This window comes from Scatophagus argus, chromosome 12 (assembly GCF_020382885.2).
Source record: "Scatophagus argus isolate fScaArg1 chromosome 12, fScaArg1.pri, whole genome shotgun sequence".
NCBI classification, from domain to species: domain Eukaryota; kingdom Metazoa; phylum Chordata; class Actinopteri; family Scatophagidae; genus Scatophagus; species Scatophagus argus.
The window spans coordinates 23,527,110-23,554,160 of NC_058504.1; the positions used below are offsets into that span (position 1 = coordinate 23,527,110).

Consider the following 27,051-nt stretch of genomic DNA (forward strand, 5'->3'; position numbering starts at 1 on the left):
TCTGAATTCAAATTTTAGCTCAGTAAATGTTCCAAAGCACTCCTGCAGAATAATGAAAAAATATCATTGGAAAATAATTACTGATACATTCTTGTGCTCATCAGTTTCATGTTTCAGCCGGTAAAGATGGAGCTTGTCTTAATGACTTCATGTATTGCTGAGAGTCTTATCAATAATGATCGATTATCAATTGTAGTCTGAAACTGAATTAAAATGATCAAATAAATGTGGTGAGGTCAAATGTCTGTATGGTATATGATATTTAGAAATTAAAGCACTCAAGCAAAGCACCTCAGAGTACCTAGAGTACCTCAGAATCATACAGTACTTCATTACACTAAAGCTCTCACACCTGAGGCATCACAACAAGCTAAAAATCAGCTCAGACACAGGAGCACACAGAAGAATAAAACAAATTGATCCAATGAGCAAACTTCATGTTGTAAATTCATATGAAATCTAAATTTCTTAACACGTTCAGAGTGTTGGGTAACGAGAGCCACAAACGTCTCGGTGAGACGAAAAGCACATGAAAGAGGAAACTCTCCTCTGACCTTTGACCCCTGGGGGTCAATTGTCTTATTCTGTGTAAAACTGACCTGTCGCTCAGAGTAACACACACACACTTTCATCAGTTGTAACTCTATTTCTTCATTATGTCGCATCGCAGAAAGAAAAACACACAGGACATGTTACATACAGACATAAAACTAATTTAGTTTTGTTGCGTTTCTCTGTTATATATCACTTATTTATGCATCATTTTATATATTTTACATTCTTCTTTGTTTTGGTTTTAAAATCAAAAAGATGAATGAATTTGCACTAATGTTTTAAGTCGATAAATTTTTTTAAACATAAAGATTAAGATATTTTTATTGCAGTTTAATTTATTTACATGTAGTGTAAATGTACAAATACATCCAGTTAAAAGTTAATGTAAATGAATTTTAATGAAAGGGTATTTTGACAAAACAACTCACTGTGGGCCTGTTAATAATGAACGCACATTAAAACAGCCATTAATGAGGGAAACAAACAGGTCATAACTAAAGATTCTTGACGGAGTGCAAGAATTACTCAAAAATATAATTATAATTATTGACATTTTACAGCATCTCAGTCAAAACACACACAGGCGTGAAATACTATAAAGACACACATTTTAATTTTCCACTTCCACAGCTAGAAAAAAAAAAATGGTATTAATGGAATGAACATTGTAATAGTTAGAGGAACTACAGAATAAAATACACTCACTATTAAATAGTATATATACTGTGTATACAGAAGAAGTAGTACTCATCTCTTTTATTTAAGTAAAAGTACCACAGTGTAGAAATATTAAAAGTCCTGCATTTTGATCAGTTTTGACATCAAAACATACTTGAAGTACCAAAAGTAAGTAAGTAATCAATTAGCAGTAAAGCCCAGTATCATCATCATCATCATCGTCATCATCATCACTTTTAACATTCCCATTATCCTCCTCACCGTCATCCACTCATCAACAAAATGGCTGTCGGAAAGGTGTCCTCTGCGCATGCTCGGCGCACCTCTGGCAGGGAGGGCAGGGCAGGTATCTCTCCGCAGCCTGTTGACTGACACACACTCCCGGCTCACACCACAGCATGCGGCGGCAGGAGGCGCGAGGAGACAGCGACTGATCAGAGCCCCGCAGCATCGCCACCCTCTGCTCGAACCCGGCCTCAGCTCGGAGCAGCCGCGCTGCGCTCGGACCGGAGACTTTGACTGGAGTTTGTGATTTTCTATCCGGCCGCAGCAGAGCGACGAACGGCCAGAGACACCGGCCCTCACTCAGGTGAGAGGAAACTTCATCCGCTTCCAGCTGCAAACAGGCAGGAATTTGCGCACGGCTTTTACGCACAGGTGGACTCTTTGGAAGAGTCATGGTTCTCCGGGGGAAGCTGGGAATCTAAGCTCCCCGAGCCCGAGGAACTGGACCAGCAGGACGCAGATTTGTTCATATCTCCTCCATCTTCCTCATCGCTCAGCTCCAGGTGCTTACGATGTTTCAGCACAGCAATAACAAGAAATGCTTCACCATAGAGTCTCTGGTCGGGAAGGAGGCCATTAGCCACAGCAGCGGCGGCTCGGGGGATGAGCCCATTCGGCCCACGGCGCTCAGGTTCCCGGAGTCCCTGCACCCCGCCGCCGCCGCTGCCGGCGTCTTCGGCTCCTGCTTCCAGGGGAGCAGCGGAAGGACTTTGTACTCGGCCGGGCCGGACTTGGTGCTGCAGGAGCCCGGGACGCACACGCAGAGCCCCGGCGGACTACCACTGCACCCGCTGCAGATTCCCCCGCAGAGCTTCTTCAGCCCGCAGCACCGTGAGGCGCTCAGCTTCTACCCCTGGGTGCTGCGGAGCCGGTACCTGGGACATCGCTTCCAAGGTGAGCCGGAGGGGGAGGGGGGGCGGGGAGACTGCGGTGATGCTGTCAGGGCTTTCTGGGGTCTTCTGTGCATTTAAGCAGCTTTGATTTCAGTCCCTTTCTCTAAATATTTCAGTTTTTCTTTTTATTATCAAAAAAGATTTTATTTAATGAGCGTGACTGTGCGTGTGTGTGCGCGCGCATGTGCGTTGAAATCACATCAGATCAGGAATCACAGTTAGAGAGAAGAAAAATATTCAGATTTTTATTTACTTTTATTCACAGTTTTCTTTTTTTTCTTTCACGTTAATGTTTGGATTATTTTCTGTTAGTGTCTCTCATATGTTTATTATTATTATTATAATTGTTATTATTTTGTTTTAGTTTAGTTTAGCCAGTTCGACTGTGAAAATGACTTAAAATGTGGTGGTTATTAACAGCTAACGCTATTTGGCCTGTTAGTGCAGCTTTGGTACTAACAGCGTCCCATGTCACTGAACTGTCTTATTGTTTTTAATTTTACGGTCACACAGATTCAGTGAGGAGGAAAGAAGATTTTTTATTTTTTTAAGGACAAATTTTTATCTGTTGACTGAATTTATTCGGTGATTTAAATGTTCTTGCGCGCTCGCACACACACACACACACACACACACACAAAACGCATAAGTCCTTTAAAACTATAAATCTTCTTTATAAGGATTTCTTGATGGTTGTTTCTCCTGCTACAGAGGAAGTTGCGTCTCTTACTTCAGCTGAATTGACCTCTAGCCTGTACTGATACTTCCTGCAGTATTCCTGTAGTTTTCCTACATCATTCCTGACATTCCCGTACTAATGCAGCGCTCGGTGCTAAACAGATTTTGGAGTGTTTTCTGTTGTTCTCCTGCACTCAGTTCATGCTCTGCAGTGACTTTTAAATCTTCTTTTGGCTTCTGGGTATTTCCAAACTTTTGAGACGCTCACGCTGCGCTTCTTCTCGTCACCTGAACACTTCAGGGTGAATTTAGTGTGGACCAGTTTGAACTGACTTGATGGTGGTTTTTATCTTGAAACTGTCTTGTGGATGGTTAAACTCGTATCAGCACGCAGCCTGCTGCAGTCTAATGTGTTATTCTTTACGTGGTTATTATTATACACGAGACAAACAGATGGGACTTCAGCCTTTGAAGGAGAAAAAAACGCCATTTTTTTGTGTGTTTCATTTTCTTTTCAAAGAATTTAAATCATAGTTTTGGACCAAACTTCCTGAAGAATAATAACAATAACAACAATAATAATAATAATAATGATAATATTTGAAGAAAGCCAAACAAACGGGGGAAAGTCCTCATGAAATCTGGACTTTTTCCTTGTGTTCACGTTTCTTTCTCAGCCTTCCAGGTTTAATTGACTTTTTGATCACTGCGCTGTGTTCATCAGAAAGAAAGTTCGTGTTCACCAAAGAAACGATCAGAAAGTCACTATGTTGTCAACATGTGGGACGCGGCCCAGCGGGGGTCGCGGGAAATTCATCAAAACCACATTTTTTCTAAAATACAAATCTGTAAAAATGATACAACAGTAGAGTTGTGTAGAATAATGACATTTTCCACTATAGTAAATTAAAAACAAATGAAATCATGAAAAGTGATAAAAATAAATAAATTTAAACAAACAGGCCTAATAACAATAAATTCAGAAAATAAAAAATAAAAAGATGTTATGCAGATGTTTAGATGCATAGAATATACATATTTATAGAACAATTAAACAAGTATTTATTTCAAATTAATTAAAGAAATAGAACTGACATTATATACATTAAATATCTCCAAATCGTTATGTTCCTTAGGTTAGACAGTAAAAAAATATTTTATCTTTAAATTCACATAAAAATCAAACAAAACGGCTGAATTGAAATATTGACTTTGTTACTTACGTCAGACCAGCTGAGCGCAGTTTATTTTTTATTCAGTTCTGCGTATACAGTAAAGCACAGCATTTTGATAAACAACAAGAATGACAGGAGAAAAAAGTAACTTTGTTTTTACACATCATCAAAATGTTTCATCAAAAACACTCTGTCCAAAAGTGAATTTTAAGCAAATAAAAAAAGATAAATGCAGGACAACAAAAAGCATGAAAGTGTTCAGAATCAGTAAAATAAAATAAAACAAACATGAAGGGTTTAAACAAAGTAATCACCAAGGATTAAAACTTAAAAGCTAAAGCTGTGAGACAACTCCACATCAAAAGCCACATTAAAAAGAGCTTTTCATTTCCTGTTAAAATTTATAGACACAACGTTTGACATCCAGTGGCAGAAGCTCTCAGATTTAAGGAACATTTAGCCGAAAAGCCGTGGAGGACTCAATCTGGCAGGATGTAAATAAAATCTAAGGGTTTAAGACAACCTGCAGAAGTCACAAACTTGGAAGGGAAAATTTCTCCACATAATGAGTAAAGTGAAGGCGCTCAGCTCAGGATGTGACTCCCCTCACTTTCCCTCCAGAATCTTCACTAATAAACGATCTGACACATTTCATTTGTGTCTGTGACACTCAATGTTTTCCTTCTTGTTACCTCCAAAACTCCACCAGAGTCTCAAACCTGAGTCTGAGCAGAGTCTTACTCCCTGACAGCGGAAGCTTTAGGGATCGTCTGCATGTCAGCCTGCATGTCAGCCTGCATGTCAGCCTCCATGTCAGCCTCCATGTCAGTGTCGTCGTCTGTCTTTCTCACAGTCCAGCTGCATCTGACGATTATCATCAGTTCATCAGCACGTTATTTTTTTCTGTACATCTCAGGTAATTAAAAGATTTTTTCATCAGACTTTAGTTTAAAATACGTAAAACTAAATCAAAGGTTTTTAAACCTTTACATTTATTTAACTGACATTTTATCAAGGTAAAATCAGTTTTTATTTAATCTACATTTGTCTTTGGAGATTTTTCAGCCAATCAGAAAAAATAATAAAACAGTCCCATCAAGTAAGTTACACTAATAACTTATACAAATGTTTTTTTTTTACTTTTCAGATGAACTTTTAATCAAAATGAATAATTTAAAATGGACTAAAACACATTTTGTCACACTGAGGTTATGCCTTAAAATAATAAATAATCTCAGCAATACAACAGCTTGTTATAATTAACCATATTCTTACCTTATAAACAATGATAATGTTTTTTTTTACCTGTTTGTCAATCTGTGGCTCTGGACCCAAATGTGGTCAGAGTTAATTATCTGTCAGTTTATCATCTGTGTTTAAACACACACACACACACACACACACACACACACACACACACACACATTCTTGTTTACATCACTTTTGGGGACATTACATAGACTTACATTAATTTTCTGGTGGCTTAACCATCACAATAAACGTTATAGCCTAATCCTTAACCTAACCCTAACCTCATCCTAACCTTAAAGCAAGTCATCACCTTAATATTTAGTAATTACATTGTGGGAACTTGTATTGTGTTCCCATAAGTAAAGCAGGTTCTCACAATGTGACTGTGTAAACAAATTTTTGTCCCCACAACTACAGCAATACAGGTACACACACACACACCCAGTCATGTTTCTATCACTTTAGTGGACATTACATAGACGTACGTTATTTTCCTGGTGGATTAACCACCACCTAACCAGAACAAAAAAACGTTACTTGCCTTAACCTAACTGTAACCTCATCCTAACCTTAAGGCAAATAATAATATGATTTACGTTGTTGGGACTTGCATTTTGTCCTCACAATGTGATTATGTAAACCGATTTTTGTCCCCACAACTACAGGAATGCGAGTATACACACACACACACATACTTCACTTGTCAGATTAAAGGCTTTTGTTTTCAGGTTGGCTGTAAAACCACTTACACTGAAACTAACTGACTGTTATGGACTGAACTCTGCTGTGGTTTTGGTGCATTAATTTTGAAAGACTCTACTGAGAGTGGACATTTCTAGATGCTTTATTTGTGTAAGAGTCAACAGAACAAAGACAGGGCAAAAATAAGAGCGAGTGTGATCAATATTCAGCAAAGATTCCCTCTACACATGGCTTCCAGCAGAAAATTTAAATCACATCTCAATATCTGTCTGCATGTGAAAACGTTCATTTCATATGTTAAACGATGATGAAAATCACACTTTCACCCCTTGAGGGTTCAGGTTTTGAGACTGGCTCCAGACTAGTTGTGATGTCATGAGACAAACTCAAACATCATATGTATGTATAAACCATCGGTTTGTCTGTGCATCTTTAAATACTTCCTGATTTTCTACGTCTCTCAGCTCTGAGCCCATTGGTTCCTGCTGAAGACACGAATCTGTTTCTGACTTACACCGACTTAATCTGTTATTATTCCCTCTAAAGTCAGATTAATCTTGAGTTTTGGTCGTGATATTTTATACACAAGATCTGTTTGGACCATAATCACAAATTTTATTCCACAGATACAATCAAATCAAGTCAAATCATACGGCCAATTGTTGTTAAGTCAGTCAGAGAAAATACCTTTAATTCTACAGTTATTAAAATACTTCAACATTAAATATTTGACACGGCTCAGTAATATTTAAATATCACAATGAGCTGTGTTTAATGTATTTATAAACATAAGCTGTTGGTTAACTATCTGAAAAGTAACACCTTGACTCTTCTTCTTAACAGACAGTAAAAATGATTTACTGTACCTTCTCAAGTTCAGTCATTTCCAATTTAGTTTTTATCAAACAAACTGGAGGAAATTTGTTGGGGACTATTTTCAGCAGCGGATTAGTCCACATGTAGTGCTCTGGTGAGTATCTGTCACAGCAGACACTGAGTCAAAATAACTACAGTGTGTGTGTGTTCATGGTGATGAAGGTTTGTTGTAATGCGGCTTGCTGATGCGTTTTTGGAGCTCTCTGTAAAATTTACCAGCCCTCAGGACACATGCAGGATAAAAATACTTCTTTCTTCTGATAGATATGCGGTGCATCCAAGCAGCAACAGAATAAACAGAGCTGAGTTACCTGTCGCCGCTCTCCCACACAGTGATGCCATTAACTCCTTCCTCCTCCTCCTCCTCTCACAGTCTGCTGCTCCTCCGTTCACTCAGACACATTTTTATTCATTAGTTGGAAGCAGCTGACAGCCTCCGCTCACCTCTCCAGTTTCAGGGATCAGGTGTGTGTGTGTGTGTGTGTGTGTGTGGGTGTGGGTGTCTCAAGCACTCTCCTGGCATCCTCAACCCTTGAAACTGTCCTACCTTAATGTGTTTGTTCTCAGAAGTTTGTTGAGTTCATATTGAAAGTTCCGTTTTGTTTTCTGAGAACGTAAGATTGAAATTCAGTGCGAGGCCTTCTGTTTGTGACGAGCTATTAATGTGAAACAGCAGAAGCTTAAAAATAATGTGAAAAAACAATCAGAGTAGAAGTGAACAGCATTGGTGTGGAAATGTTAATCTAACCAGACTGAAGCTTAAGTTCAATTTGGTTCACAGCCTGAGGCTTTCTGATTGTTCTGCCGTTTGCAGTTCAACCTGACACGTGTTTGTGTCAGTTCACTCTGTGTGTGTGTGTGTGTGTGTGTGTGTGTGTTCACTTCAGATGTTACAAATGTCATATGTAAACGTCCAGCATCACTGCAGTGCTTCAGCTTTTATTTGGTGTTTTAAGTTTTGACCTCTGATTGATGTTCTCTGATTGATGCTGAAGTCTGTCAGTAGTGTTGGGCTGTGTTAGCTTGTCTGCTAATCAGCCGCGTAAATACATCAGGAAAATTTACTTTGGGTTACAGTGTTTTCACGTAAAGATTATCGAGGCAACAAGAATTCACCATCACGATATCTCTGTGATTTCTGACGTAACCACACACTGCGGTAGCCAGATAGCCAGCTAATTACTCATCTTTTTTTCCATTTCATTAACCAGAGTAAAGGTGCATTTCACCTGCTGTATCACTAATTATACTTCTGTCCAACTTTTATTTATATGAAATATATATATAGTAGTCCCTCCCATGTTTGTACTGAAAATAATTGATTCTATCACTTATTTTAGGGCATTTTCTACCATTTTTGAAACATTTGTGACCCTGTTTGTCCAAAGACCAAATGTAGTGTGATAAGAAAATGGCTCAAAAACTACAAGAAACAAAATCAATAATTTTTTTCTCATATTTAAAAAAAATCTTGCCTGAAGTTCCTTTAGACCATTCAGAATGAGCCTTGTGCCATTTATTTATTGGACTAAACTTACTTGAACGTAGCTTAATATTTTAATATTTTCAATTCAGATTTTATAAACTCTTCATATGTTTTGTGTGCAAAACATCTTAATTTGTAACTAAAGCTGTGTAGTGGAGCAGAGGAGTAGAAAGAGAAATTAAAAAAAGTAAATTCCAAGTACCTCAAAGTACAGTACGTGAGTAAACGTATTTAGTTACATTCCCCCACTGGTGAACACACAGATGAACGGGAAATTTTACGCAGCCATGTGTTGACACTTGCTGATCTGAACGACACGATGTGAATCTTGACAACAGGTGGAAGTTTTTATTCATGTTTTCCTCATAGCATCATGTCCTGACCGTGGCTGCTTGTATTCCTGTTAATAGAGGCTCTAAGCTCTGATTCGTTACAAAGGAGGAAGTGTGTGTCTGATCTCACACCTCACACACACACACACACACACACACACTTTCTCTGTGACAGGTCTGGACTTGTTTTCAGTGCCGGGGGAACCTGATATGCCATCTGCCCCAACATCTCTCCTCCTCTTCCTCCTCCTCCTCCTCCTCTTGCTTTCCTCTGCATTTTCTCTTTTTTCTTCTTAATGTCACACTTACATGAACCTTTAGTTTAGGCTTTTGTTAAATATCCGTGGCACTTTTTGTCTTTGCTTCTTTTATGCTCTTTATCTTTTCATTATTTAAAGTATACAAAGGAGACACAGACATGTTTAATAAACAGAAACACAGATCAACTTATTAAATAATAATAACAAGCTGTTCTGGGATGCCGAGAGGAATTGCCCACTAAATACCTCCAAGGGATCTTTTTCTGTTTGCATTTTTTGTGGTCACTGAAGTGATGTAAGCCGGATGGTGGCTGTTAGAGAAACGTTACTTCTATGTGCCGTACAACAACATTAATTTGACAGTGATTTGTATGTGTGTTTTGTTCCAGCTTTTAAAGCTCCTGCCACCATCTGTTGTTTACATGGCGAACATTTCATGCAGGTTTTTACAAATGGTAGCGCTGCACTGGCTCGTGTGTTCAACCAATCAGTGTATGCTTACAGTGAAGGTTCCTCTGCGAACAGGGGGTTCTTGGAACTGTCAAAAGGTTCATCTGATCTGAAAACACTGTTTAGAGATGCCTGTCTTTAGCCGGGTGTCTGTGAGTGGTGTTGTGTAACTCATTTGTGTGGACAGTGCTAATTATGAGTTGGAAAGGTATCCTGATGTGTAGAAAAAGTTTCTCAGTGCAACCAGAGATCAAAACCTCTATGGGGAACCTTTAACTTTTTTGTCTTGGCTGCACCTTCTCCTCCTCCTCCTCTTCTTCTTCTCATGTCCCTGCGCTGTAAAGAATCAGGTGTATATATTAGAGCTCTTTCACGGGAAGTGATGCATTTAATGTTTCTGACGTGTCGGTAACAAACGGTGAAGAATCGGGTTGTTTGCATTAGCAGCAGCAGTAGCCACTGAGGCTGAGTGGATAAAGAAAAGAGGGAAAATGAACTTGTTTGACTGATAGTCGCAGCATTCATCACCTGCTTCTGTTTACATTCTTCTTCCTCTTCTTCTTCTTTTTCTGTCATCACAGCAGCTGAAGCAGTTTGTCAGTGAAGAGTCCAACGACAGGAAGTATGTTCTCATATCACTGTCATTTTGTTTTTGGAGCATTCAGATCTGAAAAAAAATACTGATTCATGTTTTGCTCTTTTTCATCTGATATCCATGTCAGCGTGACTTTCCTGCCGCTTGTCCAGCTGGATGTTGTTAGACTCCTGCTGATCAGTCGGATTAGTAACCACTTATTTTGACAATTGATTAGTGATATCAGTTATTTTTCAAGCGAAAATGTGAATTATCTGCTGCTTCTAGCTTTTTAAATGTCAGGTTTTGCTGCTTTTCTTTCTCATTTATACTATTTTTTGACATTTAATAGACTAAATGATTATCCTTTGGTAAAAATTCTGGGATCCTGTGGTTCAGCCTCTGGTTTGAGCTGGTTTAAACTGGTTTGTCAGATATCTGAGGTGAAACGGAGAAATCCATTCTGTGGTTTCTTAACCTTTCTGCTCTTTATACATTGCGTGCATCCTGCGAAACTCGTTTTTCTTTGCTGCAGAAGAAGCACTAAAGGAAAATGTGCTGATATTGTCGTGAACTGTGGAAGAGGTTTCATGTAAATGTGAAGAAGAAGAAGAATCAGCTTTATTGACAGTATATATATTTTTACATACACACACTGAATTCGTCTTCTGCATTTGACCCATCCTTAGCTTAACACACACATGCAACACCCGACAAATTACATGCAGTGAAACACACACAGGAGCAGTGGGCTGCATCAAGCGCCGGGGGAGCAAATTGGGGGTTAAGTGCCTTGCTCAAGGACACATCAACCGGCTAATGGAGGAGGGGAGCATTTTTCACATTAATCACTCCACCACACCCAAATTTTTCCTGCCCATCCGGTGGGGGAATCGAACCGGTGACCCTCCGATCACAAGCCGCTTCTCCAACCTCTAGGCCACGGCTGCCCCCACTCAAGGTGGACTTTAAGTAGAAAAGAAGGGTTTTATTTTTATTTCCTTCTGCAGCTGTTTTTGCTTCCTAATGATGGGTTTATCACCTTGACAGGACAGAAATGTCTTAAAACCTGCTTGTTGTTGTCAGAAGATTTACTGTCATTAGCCTGGAGTATGTTATCATTACCTGCTTCCAGTTTGTCAGCTACTGTTGTTTAAAGAGTTAAAACCTTCAAACAGGTCAGCAGAGGCTCATGAAACACACAGCCTTCAAACAGGTTTTTCTTTATCAGCTGGCAGTAAAATTCTTGCTCATTAAGGGCAAACACAGCATCATCATCATCATCATCATCATCATCATCATTCGCATCAGTCAGTACAGTCAGCCTTCCTTCCTTTTCCAGAACGGCGGAACTTTTGAACTTGAGCGATCAAAATGGATTTGGATTTATCTGAAGTATAAGGCACGCTTGAAAGAATATTTGACTAGAGTACACAGCTAGGGCCAAGTGGTAACTTTACACTCATAGTATAGTCTTCTATAATGTTAAAATGAATTTGCACAGAAGTTAGTGGAAAACCTTTTTACCCACCTTTTTCTGTTTTTAATTCTCATTTTCTGATTTTCTGATTTGACTTCATTCTGTTTTCATTCACTTCCCGTTGAAAACTGACAGGATTCTTGCTCTCAGGGCTTCAACTCTTTGGAACAACTGCCTGAGAACTCGGCTTAGAAAATTCACTCATTGCTTTTAAAACTCCTCTCAACATGTATTTTTTAACATTTAGGTTCCTCTTAGATAAAATTAATCATTATGTCATCTATTTTATCTATTGTTTCATCTATTTCATCTTCTTCCCCTGATTCCCCTGTTGATTTTTACTCTCTGGTATTCTTATTTATTTTTATTTGCTCTGAGTTGTGGTGTATTTGTGTCAATTCTTTTGAGAGGAGCTAGATTACTACTTGTTTACTACTTGATACTCTTGTCTTGACACATTTAGGTTTTATTTCCGTTTTCAGCTCAGTTTGTTTTTTAAATTTATTTTATTTTATTTCTTTCGTGTGAGAGACACTTTCTTCTATTTTCTGTGTGTATTTAAGAGTTGTGTGCCTAAGCATATATTGGAATTCTTAGACCAAACAAATCTGGGTGATGCACTGATGAATAAAGAATTAACATAAACTAAAGATGACAGAAAACAAAAAAAGCACATTAGTCGGTATGACAGTGTTAGAGGCTGATCTCCATTTGTTCACATGTGAATAACCCGGACAGAAGAGGAATGAATGAAGAACTTTGAGTCTGTTTCACGACTTTTCCTCTAACTTTTTTTCACCTGTGAGTTTGTTTGTTTGCTGCCTTGAGGCTTGGATTTCTTCTTCTTCTTCTTCGACTCCTGCATCAAGAGCATCTCTGACCTTTGACCTCACTGCCTTTGTTACATTAAAGCATCATCTCGTGCCATTTGACTTCCAACAGAAATCATATTTGCAAGCCAAGCAACCTCTGAGACACCCACAAACCTCCATCAGTCACGGCTCCCAGCTCAGTTTGCATATGAATATCGCTTCATTGACGCTAACGCTGGATGAAAGGCGTGAGCTCGGGTCTGCTTTCTGCACGCCATCATTGTCCTCCTTGCCTCCTCTATGCTGCCAGGCAACCAACTTTTTTGCGTACGGTGCGGTTGCAGCAGCAGCCCCTTTCAGCTGGACTGCAGCAGTTGAGAAGAAGTCGTGCGTGTATTTGTTTTTATGTAAAATAGATTTTAAAACTTAACATGCGATTTCAATAAACGGTCAGAAAAATAAAACAGATGTTGCAAGTGGGTTTGGGAGTGGAAGTGAGAACACAAAGAGAGGCAAACCGCCATCTTTACCCGACCGTACATCAACATGGCATAAACAGTTTACTGTCTGTTGCTTTATCCCTTAATCCCTTAATAATTTTAGTAAAATTAGGCATAACTCATTGGAAAATTTACACAAGTATGCAAAGTAAATGTATTCATGTGGTTGAGAGTTCGTGTTATTTATCCACTGAAGCAGTTCACAATAGTTTAAGTTTGAAGTTCAGTCATTTTAACGACAGCAATGATTTCTGTATTTGTTGTATTTTTTATGTTTTGCATATAAAACTGAATTCTGTCAAGTAACTGAAGTCATCAAGTAAACACAGTGAAGAGAAATGAAAAGACAAAACAGTTTTATCTATATAATTAAAGGTAAAGTGTGAGTCAAGTCCAAACTGACGACTGCATGTCTCCAGCTAACACATACTCATTTATTATCAAAAATATGCACATTTCAGAAGCAAATGTCTGCCAGTCTTCCTTAAAGGGTCACTCAAATGATTAATTACAGGTTTTAGCTCGGATATACTTTTTCACACAGTGAAGAAAAATAAATCCTCAATAAACACAAGAAAATGCAGCTGTAACAAAAAAAAAAAAAGAATAGATTGCATGCACACAGACACAGAGAGAGAAAGAGCCATTTATTCAGTGACTGTTTGAAAGCCCGCAAGACACTTGTCAATGGGATTTGATTCAAATAAACTGTATTTATACCTGTGAGTGCAGCAGCTCCTTAGATCTCCACACACAGCAGAATTAAACTAATAATCACAAAACTAAACGCTTTAGTATTTATGCTTCTGTACCCTTATTAGCGATTACCTTGAAATACACTTTTGATTGGATATTTGTTGTTTATTTCATCCCTACTTATGTCTATATAACAAATGTGTAAGATTGTATATAATATCACAATAAAAGTCCAACGTATGAAATTCTGAACATCAGTACAGCAGGAAACACCTGTTTACTTTGTAAAGATGTAGTGGAATGATGACATCCTGAGCAGAGAATGAAGTCACACTCTCTCTGTGTGCATGTGTTGTCATCTGATGTTCTCTGCTGTTTGTTTTCACTGTTGAGCCAGCATGTGTGTTAGTGCACTTGAGCGTGCATGAAGAGATTCACATTTAATAGACCCCACCAAACTTTAGCTACTTAAAGCACATTTCACTTGATATTTTAGATTATTGTTGTTAACATGATAGCTAACAAGCAAATAGCGTGGATTATTTTGGCCTTGTCAAGCTGAGAACCTACTGGAGCGAGGAAAAACAGCATGTAGAGCCAGGATATTTTCACGTGTAATGTTTTGAAGTGTGAAGTGAAGTGTGTTTTTCTGTGAGGTAAAATTGCAGTTTTTGTCAGTGAATTCTGTTGGCTTTCAGGTGAGCAACGTAACAAGTTGACCATTTGTTTTAATCTGAGATGCTGAGTGCACCACCTGGAGTTCATGATCTCAAGACTTAAAAACTATAAAAATTAAAGCAGCTCAAAATATCATTCATATTTCTGTGAACGAGAGCGTTTGTTTCTCTGAGCAGAAACTACTAAATTGATTTGACATCATGAGATGACGCAGCAGTGATGAAACACTGAATCAGCTTTCAGGCTGCGGTTCGAGCGCAGATCCAAACACAAACACACACACATGCAAGATACTCGATCAGACAACAGAGCAAACACACACACACAAACACTTCTATCCATGTGAGGTTCATCATTCACATTATCACCCTAACCTAAACCTAATTCCTCCAAACAGCCCAAAATGCCCTCACTTTCCAAAAATGTCCTCATTCTGTGGTTAAACGTGTTTGACCCTCACACACAACACACACACACAAACGTGTTCTGTTTGCCTTCCTTTTTTGTCATCATTCAAATCTGTTTCTGCTTGTGTTTCAAACCCTGATATCTGCTCTTTGCAGCAGTCTGAGTGAGACGGTTTTGACTTCAGTCTGGTCTCTTTTCTTCTTAAAGTTCAGCTTAAATAAAATTGCATTTTTATGTCTACTGAGTAAATCTCTTTTCAGAAACCAAACAATTGAAATGTATAGTTTCCCCCTCCTTCCACCCCTCATGTCATACTGCTTTATCATCAGTGTACATGGATGGTAACTTTATTTCCACACAGCCAATCAAATCTTGCATAAAGTGGTGACATCAGCACATGTCTTTGGTTCCCCACAAGCGAAGAAGGAATCCAGTCAGTCCTGAAACAATTTAGTGACAAGGCTTTCACAGCATTAAGTTTTCTGTCTTCTTTATTCTTCAGTTCAGCAAATCTGACCTCATGTCAAATTCTTCTGCATGAAGTTTCGCTGCAGGTTTTTGTTTGTTGATTGTCATGTTGACTGGTTGTGTTTGTGTTTAGGAGAGGACAGCAGTCCAGAAAACTTGCTGCTTCACGGTCCATTCTCCAGGAAACCTAAAAGGATCCGGACAGCATTCTCGCCCTCGCAGCTGCTCCGTCTGGAACGAGCCTTCGAGAAGAACCACTATGTAGTCGGCGCCGAGAGGAAGCAGCTGGCTAGTGGGCTGTGCCTGACTGAGACACAGGTAGACATGATGGGAAATAGGACAATGAGAAAGGCATGATGGGAAACAGGACAGACAATGTTTTATTCTGTCTTATGAGAATAAGAATATCAAGAAGTCGTTAATAATAAATGAATGAGAGCAATAACACTGTAGGGAGTCAAAAACAATGACTGAATGAATCAGCGACTGAAAAGATGAGTTTCTTGCAGTAAATGTTGATGAATTAATGAATAATACATGAATGAATAAACAAAAGCTGTCCAAAAAATAGCTTTAGAAAATGTGACGGCATCCTCCAAAGTATATAGAATAGAATAGAGTCAACTTTTATTAGCAGTATATATATTTTTACGTACACATACTGAATTCGTCTTCTGCATTTTACCCATCCTTAGCTGAACACACACATGCAACACCCAGCAAATTACATGCAGTGAAACACACACAGGAGCAGTGGGCAGCATCAAGCGCCCGGGGAGCATATTGGGTTAAGTGCCTTGCTCAAGGGCACATCAGCCGGCTAATGAAGGGGGGGAAGCATTTTTTCACATTAATCACTCCAACACACCCAAATTTTTCCTACCCGTCCGGTGGGGGAATCGAACCGGTGATCCTCTGATCACAAGCCGCTTCTCCAACCTCTAGGCCACGGCTGCCGAATGAATAAGTGAATGAGTGATGAAAGAGGAAGAAATAGAAGTTCCTTAAGAAAAATAGCAAAAAGGTAAAAACAACAACAGAAAATCTGAATGATAGAATGAGCAAAAACAAGTAACTGATTGATGAATGTATGCAAAGATTAACAGAAACTGAACTGTAAAAAGCCCTAAACACTAAAAGGCAATATCTTCTCAAAAATATGAATGAATGAATGAAAAAGTAGATAAACAGAACATAAAACATGAACAATATTTTATTAATTTAGTTATTAAAGTCCAATGAAAGATGAAAGTGACATATTTTGTCATTGGAGGGAACTCACTCCAACAAAATTTGTTCTCTGCATTTAACCCACCCAAGTGACGTGCACACACACACAGCAAACCCGGGGCAGTGGGCGACCGCATGCAGCGCCCGGGGAGCAGTGGGGGTTAGGTACCTTGCTCAAGGGTACCTCAGCCATGGACACCGGGACGGGGAATCGAACCAGCGATCCACCGGTTACGGGTCCGACACCCTAACCGCTGATCCACGACTGCATTATTTCAAAAACTAAAATATTTCTAAATGAATGAATAAAAAAAAAGAAAAATGAGGGCTAACCAAGGCACTGCTTTGGAAAATGTGAATTAATGAGAAATTGTCTGGAATATTCTGGAAAAATTCACTAATGACTAAATATATGAATGAATAAATGATTGATGGGGACATGAATGAATGGATGAATAAAAACTGCTCAAAAAAATTTATTTAATCTAAAATTAATTGAACAAAATATTATGATTTCTTCCAGGACAAATGAATGAATGAATATAAACTGTACAGACAAAAAAATAGCTAACAACAAATTATCTTCTAGATAATACAAATGAAGAAATTAGTTAAATGATTGATTTATGAATTTGTGAACAGATGAATAGAAAGTGTACTTTAAAAAGTCCTAAACACTAAAGACAGTGTATTCTTATTCACTCATTCAATCATATTTATCGTCAGCTCAATGAACGACAGCTGCTGAAACATTTCAGACAAACTGCTGGTCTCTGGTCAGTTTTCAGTCTAACTGTATTCATTAAAGTGTGCATTATGTCATTATGTGAACAGTCTTCACCTCCTTGGTGTTTCTCAGAAACGGAAATTGATCTGACATCAGCTGGCATCACTCCAGACCAGAGGAATGATGGGGAAGAAATGAGTCGGTGGTTAGTCAGATCCAAGTCACTCCCTCCTCCTTTCCTCTGGAGTGATTGACAGTATTTGTCATCAGGTCGCCACGGTGATACGAGCCTGGGCGTCAGTGAAACGATGTGAATCATCCATGCTTATTTATGAGCTAATTTCACAACACAGGACAGGGATAAAGAGAGGGAGAGTAATCCATCAATCAGTGGAGAATCATAGCCATCATCAGTTATTAATAAGACATAAATTAGAGATTGTGCAATCATTGCACTTTAATAGATAATAATGATTGAGTCATGTGTTGTCCCATAGAGTTTTCAGGGCTTTGGTCCAAAATCACATCAGTTTTCTCTGCAGAGTGTTGCAGACTGCAGCCTGCAAAATGTTCAGGACCACAGAAATACTGCAGATACATTTTAAGAGCCAGGATAAAGTTTAAAATAAAATTAATACACTGTATAGATCCGTTTTCTGATCTCTGTCCTGTGAAAATTTCTGTACCTTTAAAAAAAAAAAAGTTTATTTAGCCTGACAAAAAACACCCCAAAAGCACTAAATTTGTAGATATCAATGACAACAGTAAGTCAATACTGTATGTTTTTCTCTGTTTATCTGAATGCTTTAGTTACTGAACAGTTCAGAGATTACAGTTTGTAAAAGTCACTGCACAGTTCACTCCAAATCAAAACTGCATTCTTCTCTTACCTGTTGTACTACTTACCCATCTTATTAGTTTTGGTGTGAGGATTGAAGATATCTGCTGCAGAGATTTAATATAATGGAACTAGAGGGCACTAAGCTTTTTTCTCATGGCCTAGTTACAATTCAGTTCAATTCAATTCACAACAAAAGTTGTCTCATGACACTTTCCAAACTGTTTGACTTGATTTGATTTTTACCCAAGATTATCTTCAGACTTTGTTATGAGCAGTTTCATACAGGAACTATTTTCTTTCCATATCGCCGTGCAGAATGAAACTGCATCTGCCTGACAAGAGGCTCATGCTGGGATATAAACATTACTATTAATGTAATGTTAGTCAGCTTAATTAGCTGGTCTTTTATCCATGAATAGATGTAAACTTCCTTCTGCATGGTGACAAGAAAATACTTCTGACATGAAACTGCTCACAACGGAGTGTGTGGATTATCTTGAGTGACTCGGTCATGATTTCTGGAAAAGAGCACTCAGAAAGCTGAGGGCCTTCTAGTTCCATTATAATCAACCTCTACAGCAGATTATCTCCAAAACTCTGCAACTCACACCAAAACTACCTAGATGGATAAACAGCACAACAGGTAAGAGGAAGAATATGTAGTTTTGATTTTCATGTGAAGTGTCCCTTTAAGAAGGTTTTGAATGCACTACCTTTACTTGAAACAGAGTGTCTTTACACTGTGCTACTTAAGTAAAACATCTGAGTATTTTGTATTGTAAATGTCCACATGTGTTTCTGTAAATTCAGATCATCTCACACTCCTCTGAAGTGTTTAATTACGTAGTAAGAAGTTTAATATGGATTTTGTCAGACAGAATTACTCTTGGTCAGTTTAAGAACTGAACAGGAAGTCGGCTTCAAATGTTTCCTCTTAAGTGCCGTTTTAACCATCTGATTTGGAGATGATGCTGACAGACTTGTCAGAGTGACATCAGTATCATAATTACACAACAGCCCATCACACAGAGACAATCAGTGTCACCTGAGGCTTTTGGCAGTTTAACCGATTATTATATCGCTACACTCTGACAGATTGTGCAACACGAGCTCTTACTTAGTCAGCATGTTCACGTCTACAGACAGGATGCAGCTGAACATGTTCAAACAGCTCTGCACATAACAGTCATGTTTTATCAGCATCATGATATTAAATTATCATAAAACATTTGTTATTATTACTGTCAGTAGTAGAAGGAAAAGTACAGTAGTAGTTGTGGTAGCAGCTGCCCGCCTTTCCAAAGACTTCCAAACAGTAGTGTTCTGAATGAAAGAAAATCAGTAGTGGAAAGAGAGGTGGTTCTAGCCTGTAAGGTGTGGCAGTGACATGGTGGACCTCAAGCAAAGCAAGTTTTAGCTTTGAAAAGCTGAGAGAGTCAGAGAAATTCTGAGAGCAGTTTGCAAATTTGGAAAAAATTCTGAGAAAGTTGACAAATCAATAATAGGTTGGGCTGTAACAGTTTTGTTGCAGGCTACAAACATTATCATCATGAAAAAGTGTGAAACTATATTCACGCTGTTTTAACATCTTTTAACATCATTTTCTAAACTGGGCACCTGATGCTTTGATCTTTTCCTTCCCATGGTGTTAATTTGGCACTTGAGAATCAATACATTACCCACCCCCACAGCACTGTCAATCAAAAGTCAGTACTGGTTTTGTATTATAGGCCTACTTAACAATTTAGGAAAAAACAGGAAATTCTGTCTGTGAAACTATGAGCCAATATTCACAGTATTATGAATGGATCGATTTGTGGTTTATGGTGTTTGTTCATGGTGTGATTTTAAATGCACAGAAGTCAGTGTACAGCCTTCTACGGACAGCCTGTCTACTCCATATTAACCCCAATTCACTTAGGTGGCACTTGTGAGTTAGTCCTCAATGAACAGGAGTGAATGAAGCTAAGTGGCTAAAATAATTATTTACACCCACTACTGAACCAAAACAGCCAAATTTTATTTTAGTTTTTGCAAACATGGTATCGATTCTATATCAGAATTGAAAAGAGAAAATACCAATGCCCATTCGTTTTTTTTTCCAGGGCAGACTGTTAATGCATGCCAATTGGCCGGTTAAAGCTTTACGCCTAGCAGCATTACGTTATGGTAGGCTAACTTCAGTTATCATTATGTGAACGTAACCACAATAATATGATTTTAGTTTTGTGTATTATAGTCCTTATGTATTTTCATAACGATAGCTACAGCAGACGTTAGAAGTGCTTGATTGATGCATGAGTCCAAAAAGGCAAATACGTGAGCTGGTGCGTATGTTGCAAATATTTGTATAATAAGAAAAGGTATTTCACTACAAAAAAGCCATGAAAAGATAATGTAATGGAGCGATATCTATTGTGTCTACCGCTTATACTGAAAACATAAAGAAAATTGACAGAATTTTTTTTTTTACATTATTAAAGTTACATTTTGGGGCTACAGCTCCATAAGCCCCCCAATTCATTTTGAACTTCTTCACAAGTGCCCCCTACATAACCGGAAGTTCCACAGAGTGGGAGTTCTTCCCATTAGAGTTTCTTTGGTCAGCAGAGGCCTGCTGTTTGATAGATCGACCTGAAGTCAACCTGTCCCCACCCCAAGACAGCCCCCGTCTGCATTTGCGACTGAGTCCGTCTTCCCAGCAGGCAGTAGTCAGCCTACATATCACATACTAGGAGAGCACCCACTCCTACACATACGGCATACGGGACGTGGTGTGTATATGGGAGACAGAAAGCCCATTACATGAACATAACAAATGATCAGTGTTTTTGTTTTATTTGTTTTTTTTCCAAGCGCCGTGTCGCCCCCAGCAATATCACGCCCTGGGCGGATGCCCATCTCACCCATACCTAAATTTGCCAATGAGTAGAGATACTACAAAATCAAAGTAAAAGTCCTGCAAAAAGAAAAAAGAAATACATTTTGATGCTTGTATGTTTGTACTTTAGTATCAAAAGAAGTTAAAGTGAGCCTGTGTTGAAAAATTAAAAGCACCAATAGAAGAATAAATTTTGTTTTTAACTATTTGATAGTGTTATGAAGTTTTGTCAGCAGCAGTCAATCATTTTCCAAGATGAAACATGATTCACTTAAAAAAAAAGAGTTCAATTCAATTCAATTCAATTTATTTATCTATATAACACCTTTTACAATGAAAAAGTGTCTCTAAGTGTATAAGTATTTATTTGTTAATTGTTAATAATTTAAAGAATTTCCCCTTGGGGATAAATAAAGGAATTCTGATTCTGATTCTGAATTGTTTGAAATGTAGTGGAGTAAAAATTATAACATTTGCCTGTGACCTGAAGTAGAAGTATATAGTAGTAGAAAATGAGAGTACAAGTAAAAAGAATTAAGCCAGTACTTTTAAACCTGGGCCTTGTGTTTACATATGTTGTTGTGTAAATGATTCATATTCAGTCCAAGTTTTGAAACTGGTGCAGTAGTTCATCTCAGGTAGCAGCTGTCACACAGCTGCAGTCCTCTGGGGAAACTTCGACTTTGGAAGTCACTCACAGACTGAGATTGTTACTCTGAATGTCTCTCAGTGACTTCTGTTTCTTGTTAAGCAAAAAGGATTTTATTGTTTAACCAAAACACACAGACTAATTTTAACATTCCGAGTTGCCCCAAAGGATTACATTGCTATTGTGGACAACTAAGAAAATAACATCATCTTATCTTGCTATCTGTATGCAGTAAGTGTGTGGATCTCTGCTCTCTCTCTTTGGTCTGTTTCACCTGTTGACATTCACTTGTCTCTCTTTGCACAGGTGAAGGTATGGTTTCAGAACCGCAGGACAAAGCACAAGCGTCAGAAGTTGGAGGAGGAGTCTCCTGAAGCTCAGCAGAAGAGGAAGGGCAATCAGCATGTGAACCGCTGGAGAGCAGCCACTCAGCAGCCAGGAGGCGAGGACGTGGACGTCATCAGTGACGACTAGACTGCAGCCAACACACACAGTCACACACTCAAAATCGCACACATTTTCCGACAGTCATGTTGCTTTGAGTCAAACATCTCAATAAGTTTAAAAGTGCGTTCAAACGTTTTTTCACATGCTTACATGAATAAAGGCAATAATCAGACACACAGGAAAAGGACAGGCTAATTGAGCTAATGTGGCTGACAGGCTCAGTGTTAAAACCCCTCACCGAAGACTTCGGCTTTTTCTTCATTAAAATGTTCACACTTAACAGAAAGTAAAGACCATCATAAGGATGAAGTCAGGTGAGGTTTTTTTTGGGTAAAGTTAAAACAATGATGGACAAAACTTGAACCTGAACCAAAATAATCACTGGTGTAAGTGTAAATGCTTTTTCTGTGGTATTCTGCTTAAACAGCAATGAGGATCCTGTGGGATGTTAAACTGTCCCACAGACCTGTGTTGGAAATGAATACGTTTAATATAGTAAATAAGACATAAAAGGTTTGTCACTTTGCGAAAGAGCTGAATTCCCTGTACAAAAGAAAACAGTGGAACAAACATGTGCCCAAACATGTGTAAAAGGCAGACATTGAACGCATCATAAGTCGACAGGAAAACTCAGAAACACAAACTGTATTTTATTCTGGCAGATTTGAGAGCTGGTCAAGACAGAATTAAATGTGTAACTGATGTTTTGAGGGTTGAGTTTTCAGATTTGGGTTAGCAACTGAGCTGACCCCTGTGCTAGTTGGTAAATTTCAAAATAAAAGTTCTTCTGTAACTTCTGTAAGCACATTTCACTCCTCAAAGCAGACGTCATACTTGTGTTTCATGAAGTTGATTTCATTTGAAGTAGTACTGATCTGTTGCCACTTATACAGATAATGTTTTAACATTTGCTCAGACCGATGGTCAGCCAGCAGCCCAGTTGCCAGAATGAAAATGTTGGCTTTTTTTGCAAACCGTGTGTTTAAAATTGCAAGGTGAAGAAATATGAAGTTTCAGCATATCCCTGGTTTGTAGAAACATACATTTACATACATAACATTTATCCTGGCATTTGGGTTGCAGGTGGAAGTTTTTCTTCTTTAGATTTGTTTGCTTTTACATTCTGCTTTGATTTGCTCTCAAATCTCCAGTTAAAGTTTGACTATGGCTCAAAGTTTGTTCTGTGTAACAGACATAATAAGGTTCCACTAAACTGGACCCAAACCTTCTTAATATAAAAGATGCCAAGACTTGAACTTAACATTCAGCATTTAGACAGTTTACATCTTTCTTTGCTACGCAGATTTACAGATTATACACACATCCATGCATTGCAGTAAACATGAAAAACACTCAGACACAAAACACAGATTGCTGACAACGTACCTTTCTGAGGACTGATAGATGTATTCATCTAAACAGCAGGGAATAGTCTCCTGTTAGAGACAATGCTAAAAAAAAAAAAAAAAAACTCAGCCACGAAAGAGGAGCTTAAAAATCTAACTTCCTGTTGGAGCTTGTCTGCAAAAAGAGAGAAATAAACTGGAGTCCAAACGTGGTCACAGCTGCTGACTGAACACTCGATGGTGCATTTTGGTGCCAAACAAAACCAGTGTCCTGAAAAAAAAAGAGACTATTAAAGTGAGAAACTGCTCGGCTGAAGGTTTCTGAGCGTCTGTCTGCAGCAGACGGCAGACGGCTCACAGGAAATCTGCTCAACTGAACAACATGTCTGAAAGACAGAAAATAAGGTTCCTTCAGCAGGACACAGGAAGAAACATTCACCATAAACTCACATGAAAGTTTTCTTAGCGCTGCACAGATAAATCAGTAAAAATTCAAAGGTAAAATCCTCTTTAAATGGAGAATTGTAAAGAGCATCTGGCTTTGATGCTCTCCAGACTCCATAGACCATTCAGCATCTTTTCACTCTACTCTCTGCGATACATTTTTGACTTTATGTAGAGCAACATAAAAATGCTAAACACCAGATTTTGTTCCGCAGAATCAAACAGGTGCTTTGTCAGGTCTGACAGCTTGAGAAACAGCATTTGACAGAAATGTACATCAGTCAACAGCAAGTTTTGGTTTCATGTACTCACTGGTCACTCCAGCATTTATAAAGAGAGCATTTCAGACTGTCAGATCTGTTCATTTAGATGAAATCAGATACTGATAATTGATCAGGCTACAGAGGAAACTGGGTTACAGTTGCAGTTACTGGTAACAGAACTGTAACTCTGTGGCTTGATCAAGACTAAAACAGATAACCGAAAAGGGGTATAACGAGGATGAGTGACCTACCACACAACAGACCTGGTTATTAAACTGACTAATTCAAGACGTGCACACAAGTTTGTTTTTACACATTCAGCTCATCATTTCCTTTACTGAACACGTCAATCTGAACACCATGTCAAGATTCCAAACATTTGAGTCACTGCTATGCTGCCATGGGAGTCTCATGGGAACTCTAGTCATTGATCACAAAATGATCCATACATAATCTTAATCATTCAGCTACTCGTTAAGTTAGGAGGAGAGAAGCTCAGGAACATAAAATCTGCAGGAAAGACATTCATGTGGAGGCTGTTGGAGTGTTACAGAGAAATACATTTCTTCATTATTCTCTGAATTGTGTGGAAAAGCATTGTGGAAAATGTAGGAAAATAACCATTGCAACATTACATTTTTTCAACACAAAATAACCTGTGGGATGTGCTGAACATGACACACTGATGATATTTAATAGGTGCAGTTTAATTTAAATATCTGAGGTGAAAATGTTCGCTTTATGCTGGAGGAACCACGGACTGTATATAAAGATGGGTGTCATGAGGGCTCCCCGAAAGTGAAGCCAAAACCTCTGAACCGCCCCCTGGCTGTAGTACAGCTCATAAACCCCTCCCCCTCCATGTAAGCTGATGGGACATCAGATGAAAGAAAAACTCAAAGTACACATCAAACAATTTTTCCCAAAGATGGTTTCATTCATTTTGGGTAGTTCCTATCACGCTGATGTATGTTCATGTGTTCATTTTTCTGATCAGTTTGGTTTTAATGAGTTATTTGATATTATTGAAAGGGACTGAAACATCGTGACTGACAGCAGAGTGCCGCTCCTGATTGGTTCAGACAGGTGTATGCGCAGGAACTCCATACTGTGGCGCCACTGCCAGTCACTACTGCACAGACTCTGGCTCCAAATGGCATCACCAGAACAAGATGGCAGCGCTCATATCAGGGATATTTTGGCTTCACATTTTGTACAGTGGGAGGACGTGGAGACTCGTCGGCTATCTTTATATATGTCAGTGGGAGGAGCCATCTTCTCTTTTCACAAATATTTGTTGAGCGGGTTGTAAGAATGAAAAACAACTGTAGATACTCCTGTAAGAATTGTTTCTAAACGTGACAGTATCCTGTATTTTTCTTTTTGCTGTGTGTGTGTGTGTGTTCATGAAGGAACATCAGCCAGGACACACCTCCTAGTTGATTTTAATGTTTTTAACGGGATTTGTTGGCAAAAAGAAAAGCACAGAATTTTTGAAGTCACCACAGAGCTCATTGCAACATTAGCCTGGTAAGAATCGTGACTCCTGTCGGATTATTATAGCTGTTTTTCACTGAGCGGTTTCCCACCGGCGGCGTGTGTTTCCCCGCTCAGCTGCACACCAGCTGATCCCAGAGCAGTTTGGACCAGTTTCTCGTTTCATTCTGCTGGTTAGTTCTGTTTATCTTTTTTTTTTTTTTTTTTTTTTTTTGAAACAACAAAAATGTAGGTACTTCTGTAAAAATGGATTTGAGAAAAGTATTCTATGCATCTGATGTGTATATAATGATAATATTAATAATGTGTGGACTGTCCTGCTTGTTTGTTTCTCTCACTGCATCCGTTCATCTGTTTGTTTCTTCTTCCTGGACAGATTTACCTCATCATCTCCTTATGTAGCACTTCCTCTTCTTCTTAGTCAAATCTATTTTTTCATCGTTTTAGGATCGAATGCACTAACTGTAAAGCTCTTTAAGAAAGGGGGGAAATGACAGAAGCTTTGTACTTGTGTTCAGATTTGGGAAAAAATAAAATGACATTAAATCAAACGTTTTGTTTGGTCGTGTTCATGGAAATCTGCCAGTGAAGAAAGAAAGGTGATTCATCCTGAGGAAAAACATTAAAGGATTTAACGTGTCACATTTTGAGCATTTTGAGCCATTAAAACGACATGATTCTATGTGGAATGTGATGTATGATCTTTCAAAATACATGAGAGAAAACTCGCTTAATGCAATTTGAATATTTGGACATTTGAACATACAATTTTAATAATTTCTTTAATAACAAAAATGTAAATCAAAGTTGACGAGTTTGAAACGAAAAAAGACCGCACTGAGTTTTTAAAAGACCCGAAAAAGCTAGGGACGGAAACGGGACATGTGTTTGGTGCTGACTCTCACCGAGTGTCAAAATAATTAAATGTAGAAATGGAAACGATGTTCAAACCTGTCCGCAGGTCGGAGATGGTCCTCGGCGGTCGCAGCGGATCGGTCCCGGCGTCCCGGCGTCCCGGCCTCCCTCCAGCCACAGGCCTCCGCCGCTCCGCCGGCTGCTCCGCTCTCTCTACAGGATGTGATCGCGCTGACAGTGTTGGATAGAGGTGCCAAGAGTCTTTTACATTTAAACACCGAATACTGCAATTCATTTTGAGGGAGGCCAAGTGAATTCTACTTTAATTTTCACTCCTACTGCAGACATAGAGCGACCTATTAAACTCCAAAAGTCTTCTTCTTTCGTCTTTTTCTTTAGGTGAATCCATACAATAAAATTTAAAATTTTAGAAAAGCAAGAGTTAAACCTTTGAGGGATTTTTATAAGGATAAACACTTATTTAATGTTTTAATGCTGTGCAGATGTAAATTATTTGCACCGAAACAGACAGCTGATACAAAGCATATACAATTAAACATTAATGTTAAATTATGTAGCTCTACAATGATGTTGTAGCTACTTATGAACATATTGCCATCTTCTGTGAAAAACC

The 27,051-nt window shown here is 38.6% G+C and overlaps 1 protein-coding gene and 1 long non-coding RNA gene across 2 annotated transcripts; one reads left to right on the top strand and one right to left on the bottom strand.

The window, feature by feature from the left end:
• Positions 1-1,218: 1,218 nt before the first annotated feature.
• emx3 (empty spiracles homeobox 3) lies at positions 1,219-23,570 on the top strand. The gene is made up of 3 exons (XM_046406906.1): positions 1,219-2,412; positions 15,371-15,555; positions 21,872-23,570. Exons 1-3 carry the CDS (start codon positions 2,031-2,033, stop codon positions 22,037-22,039), a joined length of 735 nt encoding a protein of 244 aa, XP_046262862.1. The 5' UTR covers positions 1,219-2,030; the 3' UTR covers positions 22,040-23,570.
• LOC124068557 lies at positions 17,094-23,510 on the bottom strand. Its single transcript, XR_006844933.1, has 3 exons — positions 23,399-23,510; positions 21,840-22,040; positions 17,094-17,530 (listed from the first exon to the last, which is right to left on the bottom strand). It is a non-coding gene; the product is annotated as an uncharacterized LOC124068557 (long non-coding RNA).
• Positions 23,571-27,051: the final 3,481 nt, after the last annotated feature.